The sequence below is a fragment of the Leuciscus leuciscus genome, assembly GCF_965113295.1.
Source record: "Leuciscus leuciscus genome assembly, chromosome: 1".
Taxonomy (NCBI): domain Eukaryota; kingdom Metazoa; phylum Chordata; class Actinopteri; order Cypriniformes; family Leuciscidae; genus Leuciscus; species Leuciscus leuciscus.
In genome coordinates, this window is record NC_138725.1 from 47,051,005 (window position 1) to 47,069,598 (window position 18,594).

General features: G+C 38.0%; 1 protein-coding gene across 1 annotated transcript in view; it reads right to left on the minus strand.

Moving 5' to 3' along the window:
* Nucleotides 1–5,761: 5,761 nt before the first annotated feature.
* Nucleotides 5,762–18,594, minus strand: part of LOC309496883 (transmembrane protease serine 9) — a 75,775-nt gene continuing 62,942 nt past the window's right edge. Inside the window, exons 11-20 of the mRNA XM_082167046.1 lie at nt 18,245–18,359; nt 18,062–18,082; nt 17,804–17,966; nt 17,448–17,716; nt 17,208–17,353; nt 15,892–16,165; nt 6,931–7,060; nt 6,595–6,833; nt 6,387–6,490; nt 5,762–6,240 (exon numbers count right to left, since the gene is read on the minus strand). Of these exons, the coding sequence (XP_082023172.1) occupies nt 5,977–6,240; nt 6,387–6,490; nt 6,595–6,833; nt 6,931–7,060; nt 15,892–16,165; nt 17,208–17,353; nt 17,448–17,716; nt 17,804–17,966; nt 18,062–18,082; nt 18,245–18,359 (1,725 nt within the window). The 3' untranslated portion in view covers nt 5,762–5,976. The remainder of the gene's footprint in view (nt 6,241–6,386; nt 6,491–6,594; nt 6,834–6,930; nt 7,061–15,891; nt 16,166–17,207; nt 17,354–17,447; nt 17,717–17,803; nt 17,967–18,061; nt 18,083–18,244; nt 18,360–18,594) is intronic.

The following is an 18,594-nucleotide window of genomic DNA, read 5'->3' on the forward strand; positions in this document are numbered from 1 at the left end:
ACCGCGATACGACTTCCTATGAGTGTACGGCGTCATGGAAGGACCAAACTTAATCCATATTGAAAACATCATTAAAAGTCCGACAGTATAATGGAAACGAATAGCCCTACTGCAATGCATGCAGACTTTTGTGCTATACATTATTGAATATGAACCCTTTTATAGCGTTTATATAAAGTAATCGAAATGAATTCAATTTAAATGAGTTAAATAAAATAAAATAAAATCAAGCTAGAAGCCATTTAAAGTCTTCTTGGTGTATTTGTGTAATTTATATGTGCATATATTACTACTGTTTGTGCTGACAGATTTGTAATACCATAAGTAACCCTCCAGTGTTATTATTTTTTTTTTGGATTGGTATGCCTGGGAAAATGACAGACAAAAAGCCTGACAAAGATTTCTTTTCTTTTTTTTCATGTATTTTGTTGTTGTTGGGAATTACAGTTTTAAATTCCCCTTTAAAACGGTTTCCAGGCCTTTATTGTGTTATTAACTTTATTGAATCAAAACTAAACTGAATAAATATTTAATTTATTAATTTATTCACTCAATAACTAAAAATGTTTCCTGCTCAGACTAGCCGAATGTCGCTGGTGAGAAAAGAGAAAGAGTGTCCTCAAGATAGCTTTGGATTACTTTTAGCTCACTGTCCAGGGAATAAAATCTTCTGAAATAAATTGAGAATTACATTTTAACGGTAACATACAGACAGAAAATGAAGAGAGCTAAGCTGACAGAATAGTGCTGCTGACATCTGTCCCAACACCCTGACTTCAGTCAAACCATCAAGTGTAAATATTTAAGCTGAGATGAAACAGTGAGGATGCTGTGGTCAGGGAAAATTGAAATTCATTTTGCTTTGTCATTGTGATGTTATTTAAAAACATACATGGAGTAGTCAGCTACACATTCTGGTCCTCAACAGGAAGTGGAGCTAAAAGTGATGAAACCAGTCCTATTCTCTCCGATATGCCCAATAAATTTGGAAAATGGGAATTTCTATAATCTATAAAGGCAAGTTCGATGGCCGTCCTTAAGGTGGCGCAACCTCGCAGCGAACAAACCTTCTTCTTCATAACCTCTGCAATTCGCGCTGGCATGCTGGATATCAGCTTCTGGACCAAATCCTGAGTGATGGGGATCCATTCTTGCCTCTTTAGTGATTGGAGTTGATCACAATTGCGAGATTATGCTTGGCCACTCGTCTTTTGAGAACTGACCCCTGACAACTGACAAAATCTCAGAGCCACTTCATTATCACTCTTGCCCTGTGACATGGTGCTTCATCATACTGAAAAATGCATGGATCATCACCAAATTGCTCCAGGGTTGTTGTGAGAATTTGCTCTTGCAGGACATTTTAATACCATTCTTTAGTGTTTTTGGGCAGAATTGTGAGAGAGCCCATTCTCTTGGATGAAAAGGAGCGCCACACATGGATGGTCTCAGGATGCTTCACTGTTGGCACGACTCATGGTAGCGTTCACTTTCTCTTCTCTGGACAGTGGGTTTTCCAGATGTCCCAAACAGTCTTCTGTACAAGTCTTCTGCTGTCCAATCCTTGTAATGAAATGTGTTTTTTTGTGATAAAGTTCTTTTTTTTTTTCCTCCACAAAAAGGTCAATGAAGCTTTTAAAATGGATTTGATCACTCTGCACAATAATCTAGAAACAATGCGAATCAACAACACAACAACTGAAGCAGAATGCTTATGGTTTTTACCTGATAATGGATCAGTTTTTATAAATTTGCAGACATTTTAATTACACATTTGTATAATAAAAAGGAAGAGTAGCCTGATTAACCAAGCCCTTCATAAAACAAAACAAGCATGCAATTTAATAAAACAACACATATTATACAGAGATTTCATATTTAGTGGTAAAAGAAAATTTGTTAAATTGAATTTTTTATTGAATTTTAAATTTTTTGCCTACTAAAAAATATTGCTGTTGGTTTGTAAAAGGTATTTTTATGCCTGGACTTCGTTGAGTTTTCAACACTGTTCTGACCAAGGCATCACCAGCGTGTGACATTTCCAGGCTCCAGCACTTCAAACCATTGAATCAATTGGTTCAATCAATGGATTGAAGCAATTGGTTCAATTGATTTAAAGTATCCCATACACTGAAAAAAAAAAATCAAATGTTTCAGTTCAACTTAATGTATTTCATGTGGTAACATCTACAATAACTGGTTTTGTTGAAATGAAATAAATGATTAAGATTACTGATTATAACTGAATTCAACCAACCTGAAAAACAAGGTTTTACTGAAGCATTACTGTCAGTAGATATAACCTGATTTCTCCAGCTAAAATTACTTAATAATTTTGATATAATCTTTTTGGTTTTATATGATGAAAGTCCTTTTCCACCTTGATGTAAATACTCTCAAAAAACAATTAATTACGCTTATTTAGTTTAATTGAAGACATTTTTTACATACAACTTAATTTAGTTTATTCAAAAGAAATCAGTTTAGTTGGATTAACAGTGTTGTTCATCATTATGCACAAAGTATATAATGAACTACTAAGGAAAGACAGGTGTCAGTACTTATATATAGTGTAGAAACATTGAGTGCCCAGTGCCCGCCCACAGCCTAAGCACAAGCACAAATTTACACATTGTCACATCCTTTGCACATTCCAATTCACGAAAAAGAACTGACGCAAAACGAGTTGGAACTGAGCTTGTCTGAGTTTATAATATAATAATATACATCTATAATATAGATAATATTAGATAAATCCCCAAATTTAATATCTTCAATTAGCTTTTTTATTTATCATCAGCTAATTTTAAGAAAAAAGACAGCAATAGGAGAGAGAGCTGCTTTAGCACTGGTGATAGAATTTAGTCTCATTACTTTGAATGAAGATGACTGTGTGTTGAGCTTCAGGATACGACGCCGAACTTTCAGTTGCATTTGCAGCAGTCAGCTTGTTGAAGAGATTGGCTCATCTGAGGGTCTATCGATGCGTGTTGCAGTAGCACTATCGTAGGCCTATCTGGCTACTGGGAGCTGGTAAAATGCTCTCAAACTTTATTTATTTATTTATTTATTTACGGTTTTGGAACGAGTAAAGTTTACATATGTATGTGGCTTCAACAACCAGATGCATACACTTTCCAGTCCAGATTGGAATATGTTTCCTCCTGAAGTGGTTTGAGTAAACAAACTTAAAGGTATAGCGGAGGATCTTTCCAAATTTTAGATAAGACCCGCCCTCTCCACTTTTTGAAAAGTTTGATTGATTCACCAGAATGATTGACAATTAGGAGGACCAATAGTATAGGTTACCCACCAGGAAGTAAAACATCCTCCGCTATACCTTTAAATCCATCTCAAAAGCATTTCAGATGGCATTTACATCTGATCTTTTCATGATCAGATAGTGTGGTATCTATCAGGAGTTAGAAACACACGAGACAGGAGCAGCGATCTTCATCCATCTTGTTTACTCTTTCACTTATGTTCTTATATACTCAACATTATGTCATTACACAGCACTTCGAAATAGTTGTCACATTATAATTCACGCATGAACACAACAGATAGCTATCCAATCAGAGAAAACACATGAACTGATGAAGTAAACAGGCCCCAAGGCTTCAGGATTGCTTGAAATATGCAGGCAGGTGTGTTTGATTAGGGACGGGACTAAACTCTTCAGGACAGTGGCCCCTCCAGGACCGCAGCTGCCCATCGCTGGGCCAACAATGTGCCTTAGAAATATTCGATAAATGCATTTTTTTAATACTGCTGGACACACCTTAGCACATTTCAATTATGAAATAACGGGTTTGGGTTCATGTCTCAAGTTTAGCACTTATCTCCACTTCACGCCTGAATGTCTCCCCAACATGTGACTCACATTATGTAGGCCTAGCTGTAAGGCTGGTGCCAGTATGTCTGATCGACCCCTCGATGAAACAAAAGGCCCTCCTGAGAATTAACACTTGAACTATCTCCTGCATATGTAACAGGAACTTCCGAGACGCAGCATACAGTGCAGTTCACACTTCACACACACTATCTCCCCTTCATCCCCCTCCTCCTCCTCACCTGAAATACACTGAAAACCTATACAATGTTATGTATATACAAGAAGTAACTATACATGTTTGATATCATTTAAAGTGTCTCAGTGCGCCTGGTAAAATGGTCTCATTCTCCCAACCATAATGAAAAGCTTAAAGAAGTTATAAAATATGAGAAAATGTGTCCCTTAATGGTGTTTCCCTCCCCAGATCCTCCATTCAGACTATACCTCCTGTATGTAAAACAAGAACCCATTCAAGTACAAATTCTGATCTCACAATGTGAATCCCTCAATAGGGAACCAAAATCTGATTATAAAGTCAGACAATTATAATATTGAATTATCTGGGTATATAAGGAAAAGGAGCAGAAAAGTTCGGGGAGTCTGTAGGTTGACTTCCCACACAGCTGCTGTGTGTAATTTTTGTTGCCAGGTAATAATTTCTACAAATTCCTCTATTTCTGAATTGTTATGCTTAACTGATGATTTTATTCTTATGAATTGGATTTTGAATTATTGCTTCATTACCTGGTCAATAAATTGTAAACGTTTGATTTTATTCTGAACGACTCTGAGACTTGTTTTTCCCAAATAGATTAACGGATCCGTATATTTCCACAAGGTTGCGTCAGAGATTAGTGACGACTAATAACTGATATCAGAGATATCAGCGTGCTTGGATGAGGAGACGAGGTTTTCCATCTAGAATCAGCAGATGCTGGTTGATCAATCTAGATCTGGATGCGTCTGATGACCTCTGTTCTAATTTAATGTTACTTTAGATAAGTGTACATGGAACAAGCCACGAGCTTGGCCAAACAAAGCCATTTTTAAGAAAGGTAAAGTTGATCGACTAACGTCTTTAAATGGTGGTCAAAAAACTCTACTAAAGTAAACGATTGAATTAAGTTCCTGAGGGGCATCCAAGGGGGCTATATGAATATATCTTCGATTGTGCGCGTGGGAATTACGGCAAATCTCAGATATTTAGCCAATTACCTCTGTTTTTGATCATCGGGACTGACCAAATTGTGAAAAACTCAAAGCGATATAGTTTCCTGATCTAAGCGGGTAAAATATAATCAGTTTAAAAGAATAATCAAATATTCGTTCACTTTAATGATGCACAGATATCATTAAAATCTTTTTCATTAATGGAGTCAGATGAAACGAGTTATTACATGTGAGAAAATATATTGCATTTAATCTTGTTTTGTTGCGAAAAGGAAAGACAAATAATACGCAGAGAAACCTTCCCCGTATTATTGGAAACCCCCATTGGACCAATAGACGGGCTTACATTGTGGTTGAATGTGCTTCTTTCTGCTGCTAGACAGACCAGTTTGATGCATGCAATGAAGTTCTCTATGGGTGAGGAGAGATGCACCATTCATTTATTTAAAAATCAGTTAGTGCCCACCCCTTTTACCTCTGGCTTGCGGTTTAGATTTTCCTGGCCACAGACCTTATTGTAATCATAAATCAGAAAACATTGTTCTAAAACCCATAGGAAATTCCTGAGGGAACCCATGGCTAAAAAAATAAATAAGATAATTCTCTTCAGGTTTCAGTACTATAAACAGCTTTATTGTGGCAGGTAAATTGTCTACTTATTGTAATTTATATGTGTGTGTGTTTGCGTATACAAATATTTATACCACTCATCCTTAAAGTATATGTAAAAAGTAAATGCATGTGTTCATACAGACAGATTTGCATAGCTTAAATTTATTTAAATGTTAATACACTCTTAGTTTGTTTTATTTGGAATATACACTGTTAAAAATTCCACCTTAATTACTTTATTCAAATTCAGGATTTTTTAAAACTCATTAGCTATATTACTAATGCAAAAGTAAATAACCTATAATGCCCCCCATAATGTACTGTTAGTTTATTCTGTGATAAAGTGACAGATAACAGCTTTAATAAATGGCCTGGAGGACTGCTGGGAAAGAGAGCAGCAGGATGCAGGTGAGAGAGAGGGGTGAGAATGACTCCACCCCACCCACAATAGATGGGAATTCTCTGATAGTGTTAGTCAGGAAGCTGGAGAAGGGAGAGGTCCTGATGAAGACTGTGTTGTTGGAGTATTGTGGGTTGATGCCACTGCCAGGGGGAACGGACAAAAGACCAGTCTGAATCCACATGCCATTCATTCTACACAGCAGGGGGATGCCGTTCTCTTTCTGAATGAGAGTAAGAAAGACCGTTACAAACTTCACACTAAACACTCAGTGGAACATTGTTAGGACACATTACAATTGGACATAGTGGTAAGTAGTATCTCAAATGTGTTTCAGTCTGGAAAATCAAAAGACAAGCCCGCAGATACCTGCTCAAAGCTCAAAGGCAGTGACTCTGTGCAGATGTTGATCGGTGAGGTGTCTGAAGGATCGCAGTTTACAATGGTGGCCTGGACTTCCTGAAAAGATTGGTCTGTTTACGAGGAAAGAAAAACGAATGGGAAATAAATATCATTCTTGAGATGTCATTTAATTTAATGAGATAAAAAGTCTGCATAAGTGGTTATATAAACTCACATCCTGAATTCCAACCAACTATTGAACATTGAGAACCAGGGCCAAAGCTGAAATCATACATGTCAACCGGAACATTGGGAAAGTTATAAAACGGAAAAAAAAACAGTTCCACAAGTGCTACACCATTGCCGAAAATATCGTCGAAAAAGACATTTGCCACGCCAGCCGACATGACGTTGATGGAACAGTCCCACTGGACAACATTGAGGTTCACAGTCCATCCATCCATACCCATGAATCTGAAGAATGAGATATTGATGTCAGTGCGCAAGTCTATGTCAACCTATGTTTAGGTCACTGATTTCATATGAAATTAAGTTTTCCTGTTTTGACTACCTGGAAAAGCAGCTAGCAGAGGTCATGACGAATTGGTCAGAGACCAAAGTACCAACACACATAGGATAACCGTTAAGAGTTAGACTAGCCATCCATGGCCATGAACCTGCAGAACCTCCGCACAATGTCGCTGGAGAAAAAAGAGAGAGAGAAAGGGTTAATGGGAGCTAATGGGAAAGTGCCAGTAAGCTCTAATTTCAATAATCGCATACAATGACAATGTATGGCAACTGAATGTTGACAGTTCATTCAAACACCCATAATTTATTACATATTTTCTCTATGTCAATTTGACTGAATTAAGAACATTTAAGCATTTATTGTATTAAAATTAAAAATGTACTTTTGTCTCCATGACAGTAGGTTTATTTCACTGTTTTCTTTCATGCATGTTAAAGCGCGGTTCAGCTCTGTGTCTCTATGAAACATAACCTGTATAAAAAATCTTGATTTGTTGTTGTTCTGGTGTCACAAGGAGTAGCTATGTCATGTCCAGTGGTGTAGTGGTAAAAAAAGAGGTGGGTAAACTATAAATTCTGGTGGACCACAACTTGATCACCCGGTAAGGTGGGCCACTGCCTACCGGTGTATGTGTATCCTGATGACATCGCTATAGCCTATAGGCTATCATTTGATGGTACTACCAAGGGTATCACTGGTTGTTCCCTCATCATAGGTCACACAATCACTATTCAATTCATACATTAATCTAAGTTCTTGTTAAAGAGACTCAAAAAGGAATAATATGGTTGAAATCTATCAAGTTTACTAAATGACAAAACAGAGAACAAAAATATTTAAGAGAGATCGAGAGGGAGGCTTATATCCAGGGCTTCCAATGCAATGCACTTGTGCATAATGATAGGGATTTGGGATTATTTTCATAGTTGATTAATCTGTTGAATATTTCCTCGATTAATTGATTAGTTGTTTGGTCTATCAGAAAAATGTGGATCAGTGTTTCCCTGTAGAGGGAAAAGGCTTTAACCTGGTGCAGGCTTGATTGGGTTACAGTTGGGTTTTGACATGCTCCCTACATTAAACCAGCTGCCTGTAATGAATAAAAAATAAATAACTTATTTTTTGCATCGTTTTAATGATTTCCTGTTGCGGCTGCGATCAAGTTTCATTCTCGCGCAGCTTGTTTAATAACTTCACGAGCGTGTGTTTTCTGCTACGTGTGTGCGCCGTTCTCTTTGTTCCGGGCGCGCGTGTGTGTGTGTGTGTGTGTCGGCGCGCTGCGCTCTCTGCTCCGTGTTTGCGCGCTGCGCGTTCTGCTCTGTAGTTAACGGCCCAAATGCTCGAATCATGTGCCGATCGGCGATCACGCACTGGAAAAGCAAAGTCCGCTCAAATAACGTGACATTTAGAGGTGGATAAACGCAATGTAGAGGTGGATAAACGCACTTTGGAGGTGGGCAAACGCTATTTCCAAATTTTGGGAGGTGCGTAAACGGCGTTTACGTGCGTTTAGCCTCCACTACATCCCTGGTCATGTCATAGTTCTGGGGAAAAAACTTTAGGCATGTTAGATAAACAAGTTCTATATTTTCCACTGAAAGGAATTTGTTAAAAGTCACGCAAATCTCAACACAAAAATAATCTTAAGTAGGTTAAAGCACCAAGTCTTCGATTTTTAACATGCCATAGTTTTTCATGCCTTTGGTTTGATTGTGGACCCTGGCCAACTAGCAATCTTATTGATTTATAAATTCATTATTATAATTAATATAATTAATGACTATAACTCTTACTAGTTAACTGTTACAACTATTAATAAGGTCTATTTATTTATCTATATCTACACTGTAAAAAATTTCTAACCTCTCCAAGTCAAAATTTTCTAGTGACTGGTAACATCTAAATTTTTAAATTGGCCCAAGTGTAATTTTTGTTGCAATAGTCTGTTAACATTGGCTCAATGAGAAATAATACGTCAGACTAATTGAAAAATTTAGATGTAACCAGTCACTAGAAATGTTTGACTTGGGGATGTAATTTTTTTTTTACAGTGTATCTATCACTAAAGAACATTTAGTTACGATGTTCACAGGAATATCAATCAACACAGGTTTGTTTTTCTGTCATGCTGTTTACACCGAGCTTATTTCCTCTATCCTATACCTCTAAATCTAACCATCAGACAACATTTCTGCATTTTGAAGTGTTCATTGAGACCCTGAAAGTGAATTCATAGCTTTATTCTTTATGCCAATCCCAGTTTGATTTTAAAATATTTAAAAAATTAAGTGAATGGTATGTAAATACCACAGGTTGGCTTGTTATTTGAAGCTGATAATGGAAATGGGTGAGGTGAAACAATTGAAAGTAAGCTTGTTTGATTCAACTATGCTGAACATGCAATGTCAAACCTGACATGATACTGGTTTAAAGTTACAGACTCAGGGATGGGCTGAAGTAGTGTTATACCCTGAAAGTACCACAGCACCTAAGCAAATATCACAATATCATTTACTCTGAGGTAAGACCACAATAGACTTATTTGAGGAAAGACAAACAAGAGAATGTGTGAAAATGATTTTCAGCAGAACAGTTGATATGCTTGACAGAGTTCTGAGATACAAGTTAACGTGGGTAAAGATGACATTTAAATTTGTTTTTGTGTTCACTTTATAAAAGTGTAAAATCTCATAAATCACTTACAATGAATTTGTCAATGTTTGCTTATAGAGATTACAAAGGCTGATTTTCTTACCACAATAATTATTTAATTTCCCGCCATTTTGAATGTAAGAAAACTACCCTTTATTATTTAAACCCAGGCTGTTTATTCAATTGCATGGGATTTATTTGCATCATCTAAATACCCTTGTGACAAAAAACTAAACACAGATATTCTCATGTCTAGTGTTGGGTTTTATTTCATGTTCATGTTTCATGTTACTAGTTTTGGTTGTTGGTTCATGTTTCATGTCAGTCATTCCCTGTCTTGTCATGTGATTCCCTTGCCCTCATGTGGTCTTGCCATGTGCCTCCCTAGTCTTTTGTGTCATGTTGGCTGAATCCGAAATCGCCCTCTAAACCCTCAATCACTTTTACCTATGTTAGTCCACTAATAGCCTACTGTTCACTTGAAGGAATGAATGAAAAAAAGCGAGCAAATTCGGACAGCCGTTGAACGTACATCGGCTGTACACTCGTTATTGTGGTGCAATGTGGGATAGAATGAATGCACTCAATAACATGCACTTTATTACATATTATATTGTTATGTTCAGGGTTTGAAATGAAAACCCGAAAACCAGTCAGTACTGGTACAGCCGTGCATTATCATGCTGCAACATGAGGTGATGGTCGTGGATGAATGGCACGGTGGAAGACTAACCCCTGACCCGACGCACAATGTAATGACGAACGCGGAAGCGCAGAGGATAGAAAAATACAAAACACCAGTCACCAATTAGAAGTCTAAAACAATCATTTTTAAAGAGAAATGTCAGAGGAGCTTGAGTTTGTTTGAGCTCTGTTTGTTTGAACCGCGAGAGGCACCAACACTTACGATACTCCTACATCCTACGTCATAGATGCGTCACTGGTTACTCTTGTGGCGTAAGTTTACTTGCGTAGTATGTGTACAGCCGTCTGCCGGAAGCTAGTTATTTTAGTCGATAAAGTTTTAAATATGGATGTTTTCTTACACAAACACATCGCTTCACTTCAGAAGGCCTTTATTAACCCCGGCTCTCTTTTATCATGGATGGATGCTTTTTTATGGACTTCAAAACATGGTGCATAGGACCCTAGGTTGAAATTACTCTGAATCATCCCTTTAAGTCCAACCTCAGTATATTGCCAATCTTCATCAAACATGATATTCCTAATGTTTTATTTGTGACCCAAAATATTTGGCCCTAGTATACAGCAGTACAATTTCAGTTAAGAAATTTAAGAAACTTTTCAACTGGTGCTACTGTGATTAAAGAGGTTGCTACGAAAAAATAAATAAAAAATTACTTAGGCTAGGCTATGTAAAATTTGTATGTTATGTTTATACGCTAGTCGGTTCTTTTACTTTAATGCACTTGAGATCACATATTATAGTACCATATAGGCCTATATAAAAATCTAAATGGCCAAATACTCTCTTTGCAAATAAAAACAAGAGTATTTCAGTCGGGAGCACTCAATGAGGGCAACTTCACTTAAAAATGAAACTAATGTCAACATTTTTAAGTGAAGTTTGAACTTTGTTCTAAACTTTAGTTCCAAATAGTTTCCAAACTCTATCACTTTCTTTCTTCTGCAGAACATAAAAGAATATTTTCCAAAGAATGTTGGTAACCAACTTTTCTTTAGAGATAGGCCTACAGGCCCGAATTAAACCTCTCGGTTTGCCTAAGCTAAATATATGTAGTAGGTTACCATAAAATGTATTATACTATGTTTACCGTCTTTTGGAGTAGAAATAACAAATCCTATCGAGATTTAAATGCGTTTAAGGTTGTCTTTAAGGTGATTTGATTCTTTGCTGGCTCTCAAAGGTTAACTGTTTGTGAAATTTTGGCATTCTGTGATCTGCTCTTTCTTTCTTTCTTTCTTTACTTTCGTTACTGTTTATATATTCTTTGTTAAATGTATTTGTATGTTTATAGTTTCATTTATTAAAAACCCATTATACGCTTGATTGTCTCTGTCTGCTGCTCTTTGAACAAAGCCTCTTAAATGTGTGATCTTAAGCTACAAGCTTTACATTGTTGATTAACCTACAGGTTAGTAATCTTATAGAACAAGAAGGTTATGCTTCATGGCCAGAAGAATGGCCTTTCTTGAGAGTTTATAAGAATAAAAATACTCCCTGAGAGTTGATAAGAAGATCGTATGGTCGGTTCGGTGGACGAACGGATTATTCGATGTGGAATAAATTTTGTAGGTTATTCTTAAATTTGATCTATAGCCTATCTGTATATTTATAATTAATTATAGTGGTTAATTATCTATATACAGAGATACAAATATACGGGCTATGTATTCCCTTTTTGGGCGATTTAAAATGTGTAGGTAATAATAGCTCATAACCAGTAGGATAAATTGTTAATTATTAATTATACATTCCCCTCATTTGAGTTGATTTCATTACACCACCTCACTTTAGAATCTCACCTTCCTTCCATGTGTCACTCCTGAAACCTCACACTGAACCTGTCTCTCCTCCTCCCACAGATTCTGGTGATGCCGACGTACCTCCTCCTCCCAACCTTGCCGAAGAGGAGCCTATCTACCGGGTTTGAGACATTCTGGACTCACGACGACGAGGTGCCAGATTAGAGTACCTGGTCGACTGGGAGGACTTCGGACCAGAAGAACAATCCTGGGTTGCTGGGATCCGGCAATCCTTACCCAAATCGTCCAGCTCCCAGGGGTCGTGGTAGACCTCGATGCAGAGACCTCCCTTGAGCCCTACAGGCAGTGAGTTAAAAATTCTGTTTTTAAAGAAACAGTTCACCTGCTTGTTTGGTCTCTATCTAGAGGGTAGGGACTTGCCCGCATTTTTGGTCAACGAATCGTGCCTGGAGTTTGGGCCGGCTACCTCTCATGACACCTGTGACCCTGGCCTGGATATGTGCCCAAGGTTCCTACCTCGCCTTAGGGAACCAGGTGGTGAGGCTGCAAGCGCTGCCCCGGAGGAGGCAGACCCAGCCCTGGCTTTTTCTCTGTACATTCCAGGGGTGCGTTTCCCGAAAGCATCGTTAGCCAACTATGGTCGCAAGTTCCGTCGTTATCAGCATAGTTCAACGATTTGGTGTTTCCCGAAACCATCGTTCCAACGAACGTTCGCAAACAGCATCGCAAACTTGTGTGGTTGGAACGACAGCTCTCGAGCTGTGGTTAGAAGCATAGTTTCTAGTTTACATGAGATGTAGACTGAATAAATCCTTATCTTTAGCAAAAATAAGCAAGCTGACATTCAGTACAACCCGTGTTATTTATTTAGAATACATACAAATGTAATTTACGTCTTTTAGTTTGTCAAGAGATTTAAAGCACCGTTTTTGAAGACTGCGCATGTGTGAACGTGCTCTACTATGTAAGAACGAGCCAAATATTGAGTCTGGTAATAAAGCAAAATAACTGAGAAAAATTAGAAATGGTCTTCAGATGCCATGTCTATAACTTATATGACAAAATTTAGCGTTAATTCGATCTCAAACAGATTAATTAAAATAAGTTATTAGTCCACCACGTGCGAGACGTCATAAACCAACGTGGTTGAACGATACTTTGCGATTTCGGGAAACAGTCGTGACTAGCTAGTTGACTTCTCCAACGATGCATCGTACTATGGTAGTTAAGCAGCGAGCTATATAGTTGTACGGGAAACGCACCCCAGTACGGTTATACGTGATCAGAATGCAAAGCCTAGGCCTTAGACCAGCTCTGTCTTGTTACAGGAAACCAGCAGAAGGGAAGGCTGTTTCCAAGCAGAGGTTGGCCAACTACATGTGGTTGCCTTCATCTTGGTGAGAAAGTTTCCCAAGTAGCACGTGCCCACCTGGGCGTTGAGCTCCTCCTAAGCAAGGGAATTGCTCCCTCCTAGGCATTGACACAGAGTGCCTCGCTGAACAGATGTTAAACAGAGTTGGGGGCTGGGCGACACCTATACACATTCGCTAGAGAACTAGCCAATGTGTCGAACCGTTGCTTCCCGTGGGCTCCCTTCACATGAAGCTAGTTTCACTGTAAGCACGGTTCGACGTGTCGGCTTGCTGCGCTATTCCCCTCCTATGGACTGGATACGTGCGCAATTCTTGCTCCAGTGAGTTCCCCTTATTAGCCGAACCCTGTCGAGTTCCTCCATACCCTTCGGCAACAGACATGGCGGAACGTCCGAAGCCAGGCCTATCACTCGTATGCACTGGTGGAACCTTTGTTAGGCTGGGTCCATATGTTGTGATCCCTACGGCAATGCCCTTGCCCTTCACCGCCTCATAATTGCGGGGGGTCAGGAGGCTTTCATCCAGGCACTGGAAGGTGGCAGCTCTAGTGACGCTTTCCATAGTTGATCCCATTCAGTCGACGTCGACTACGTCGAACGTGAACGACTGAAAGGGAACGTCTCAGTTGCGTAAGCAACCCTCGTTCCCTGAAGGAGGGAACGGAGACGTAGTCCCTTAGCCACTATAGCTGGACCACCGCTGACTCCGAGTTACTCTCGACTCCTCAGCGAAAAGCAACTAGTGCGTGCATCCACTTCCGTATTTATACCCGCGCCGCGGGGGCGGAGTGTGTGATGCGAATCACGCACGGCAATTGCATTGGCTCGTTCAATAGTACTCGAAGATGACAGGCTCCCTAGCGTGATCCCATTCAGTCGACGTTGACTACGTCTCCGTTCCCTCCTTCAGGGAACAAGGGTTGCATACGCAACCGAGATGTTCATCTATATTCAAATATAGTTCATTTATATATTCATTTATCGCATTCTCTACAATCCCTGGCAGAGGCGGACAATAGTGAAGTATTTTTACTCTGCTTAATGAAATTTTTCAAGTGTACTTTATCAGAGTGTTTTTCTGTGGAAAACTTTTACTTCACAAAATTCCAAAGCATAATGTCATACTTTTACTGCACTACGTTTTATATTGAATTTAATTTAATACTTAACTACATTGGAAATCTAGTACTTTTTTTACTTTAACTTAAGTAAAAGCAATTAAAAGTTTTACTTGAGTGCAAGCAAGAAAGTACAAAATTTCTAATGTATTTAGAAATTGATCGTTTGTATCAAAGGTAAGAAATAAATAAATTAAAATGTGAAAAACTTTTATTTACGAAATGTAGTGCAGCAAATGTACGCCATACAACATGATTTGGAATGTTGTGAAGTAAAAGTTTTCCAAAGAAAAACATTCTGATAAAGTACAGATACTTGAAAAAAATTAAAAATATTGTCCCCAGACACCAGTATTTTAATGATACATAAAAGATGAATCGCTGTCTGGACAACTGATGGAGGTAAAGGTTAGGATCATGAATTTTCAGTAGTATTTCAGCACACAGTGAGTGCTATACATAATAGTATATAGGTTATTAACATTAGCTGTTAACATTAGTTAATGCACTGTGAACTAACATGAACAAACAATGAACAGCTGTATTTTTTATTAACGTTAACAAATATAAACAAAAACAGTAACAAATGTATTGCTCATGGTTAGTTCATGTTAGTTAATAACTAATTAACTAATGTTTAATAAATGAACTGGTTCATAAGTAATTTGTTTGTTCATTATTGCATTTAGCAAACACTGTGGCATGCTGTAATGAAATGATGATATCTGATGAAAGTGTTGGCAATTTTGAATGCATTTTAAATTATTGTAGCAATTATTTATTTTTTTGTCGCATTGGGCCTGGAGCCCTGTGCCTCTTTCACCTTCCTTGAAAATGACTACATTTACATTTAGTCATTTAGCAGACGCTTTTGTCCAAATCGACTTACAATTTAGGACTAAATTGACTAAAAGTCATTGTGAAGAGGCAAAAACAACGCAAGAAGTGCTCAAAATACAAAGTTCAGGCATTGCTCAGATCAGCATAAGCCCGATAAGGGAGGATTAAAGGAAAAGGAAAGAATTTTTTTTTTATAATGAGGTTAAGTGCTCACGGAAGAGATGAGTTTTCAGTTGTCTTTTGAATGTTATCAGGGATTCTGCATTCCGGATGAGGGTGGGGACTCAGAGCATTCCACCAGCATGGAACCGGGAATGAGAATGTTCTGGAAAGTGATTTTGTGGCTCTCTGTGATGGAACCACAAGCTGACGCTCGTTGACCGATCGGCTACATGAATTTCATTCACTAGTAATATGTGTTTACCTGAATTTAAAGTTAAAAACTTTGAAATCAAGCACACTTTTAATGCACAAAAGTCCTTAGACAAGTTACCAAGTGAACAATGTATGCATGTTTTTTCAGGATCTTATAACTTGAAGGAACCTTACGTGGGACAGCTGTAGTTGTAGGGGCAGTAGTTGTCGGGATGGCAGGCACACCAGTACAGCTGATGCTCAGGTCACCGTCAGTACCACTGGAGGTGAACGTAATGAAGCCTGGCTGGTTGGTGGTGATTTGCTCATTGATCCAATTCTGGTACTTAGACACTCTGGCATACACACCAGGGGAATTGGGCAAAGCACAACCTTCGCCAAAACTCACAATTCCAGACTGGATCCAGACTGAACCCTGCTTGCTGACCATAGGACCACCAGAGTCACCCTGTAGGATGAAGAACAGGTTAGTGACATGCCAAGTAACCTGTTCTACACATCTACTCCAGTTGTAGTTCACAGCTGTAATTTATAATATGAATGAATAATGGGAAGATGACTTCCTTGTGATTGCATGTTTAAAAGAATCAAGTTAGTCTTATGTTAGGAAATGTCCTGGAGATTTTAGTGCTTCTCTTTATATGGACGATCAACACTCGTCATTGAAAATTATACTGTTATGGTTGGAAGACTAGTCACATGAAAACTACAACATGACCACACACATGTATGTCTATACCAGGGGTTTAAAAAAAATAAAAAAAATAAATAAAGAAGATTCTAGAGGGGAAAAAAATATTTTACAAAACTGAAGTAAAAAGTTAAAGTTAATATTTTCCAGATAATATTTTAACTATATACAGTATATTTTAATTATAAACTATATATAGCTGTATTGATATTTTAGGAATGGGGAATCATCAATATCTGTTCATCTGTAACCTTCTTCATTGTTCAGTTGCCAGAATTGTGAAAAGCACAATTTTCAGTTATGAGTTAATTTCACCTATCAGTATAAAATAAAATTATTTAATTTAGCAAACTACATGTTGCCTTTATACCACACTGTTTCTCACAGCTCACATGGGTCTTTTATGAAAAAAATAAAAATGTATTGCTGCCTTCGGAAGGGCATCATAATATTTGGGGGCCCTTGGCATTAAAAAGTTTCAAAACCCCTGGTCTATAAAACAATCTTACATCTTCTTCATTACAGTACAAACATTAGCAATTATATTTATTTATTCTGAATAAAGCTAAACTGAATAACTGGTTTGTGTATAAATATTACATTTCTGCTTGATTCACTAGGTTGAATACCCTTACATTAGTCAAAGTTCAACCCTTACATTATCAGTTTATTTGAAAGTTTTAGTTTAGAGGCCCCTCATCCTACTTATTCTTAATTATAACTATATACACTTTGTAGAATATTAGCAGCCCATTAAAACTATATGAAGTACCACAAACAGAAGCATGGGAGTTGTTACCTGACAGGAGTCTTTGCCCCCTTCCAATAGTCCAGCACATATCATGTTGTCTGTGATTTTTGAGACACCATTAAGACACTTACACTGCCTGTTTCCAACAATAGGCACTTGCACTTCCTGTAGAGTTTGCGGTGAAGGCAGGGGACCTGAGAAACACATAAAATGATCAAATATACATCAACTATTGCAATAGTACAGTATGCTGTGACTGTAATCAAGGTTATTAAATTAAATACGTACGGCCTGTATTAATGTTTCCCCATCCGGTGACCCAGCTGGAGGTTTTGTTGAAGAACGTACTGTTTGAGGAAGCCAGACAGACCGGACTGATAAAGTTAGTAAAATTCACCGGCGAAGCCAGTTGCAGAAGAGTGATGTCGTTATCATGAGAGACGCTATCATAGCTTGGGTGATTTATGATTCTAGAGACAGTTCTGGTCACTTCATTTGCATTTGTTCCTTGCTGTGTCTGTCGGCCCAGGTACACAGTTAGGCCAGCAGTTGTTGAACTGGAATATGGTAGAAGAAGAAGTGCTAAGCATTTGCCACATCAATTGAATTCAAATTTTAATTTTTTTGGGGTTTATGATAATTACTCATCAAAGCAGTGCGCTGCAGTCAGAACCCATTGATTGTTGATGAGTGATCCACCACAAAAATGGCTCCCGTCACTATGAAGGCTGACCTGCCATGGCCAAGCGCCAGCCGCTGCATCCTGTCCCCCCACTATCTTTGTGTTGAGCATTGCTTTGCCACACACTGACAATAGGCAAGGTAAAGAAAACACATTTTAGTTAAACAACTGGTCATTTTTAATGGAAATTGGCTATTTAAATCGCTGAAAAACTGGTTACCATCCAGTTGTGCGTCACACCCTAGAAAACAAGAAACAAAGTTCAGTTACAGATAACTTCAGTGGTGAAAAAAAGTGTAAATGCAATATAAAACGTAGTTGCATAAACGTAAGTAATAGTTATGTTAGTCAAAATTAATTATTAGGTATCTTAAAGCATTAATTATCCAATAAAAGGCCTTACCTATCAGAGAGACGATAAATGCTACACTGAGTATGTGGATCTTCATCTTCATCTTCATCTCTGACAGTACGGACACCTGCAGTCCTGCTCTTAAATAAACCCTGCTAACCTGTTTTCAAGACGCCCACATACTCTCTCTGCACATTTTAACGCCTTCACCCTTTCTCCGTCTGTAAGCTCCTTCATTGTTCATTCGAGTTTCTTATTGAGCAACCGGTATGACTGAAAGTGTATTAAGGGACATGTTGGTGTCTCTCAGTCATGCGTAATTGTCACCTGATCAAACTCTGAAATCTAAACTTGTAAAAATAAAAAAAAATAAAAAAAATAAAAGTGTTAAAATAAGATTT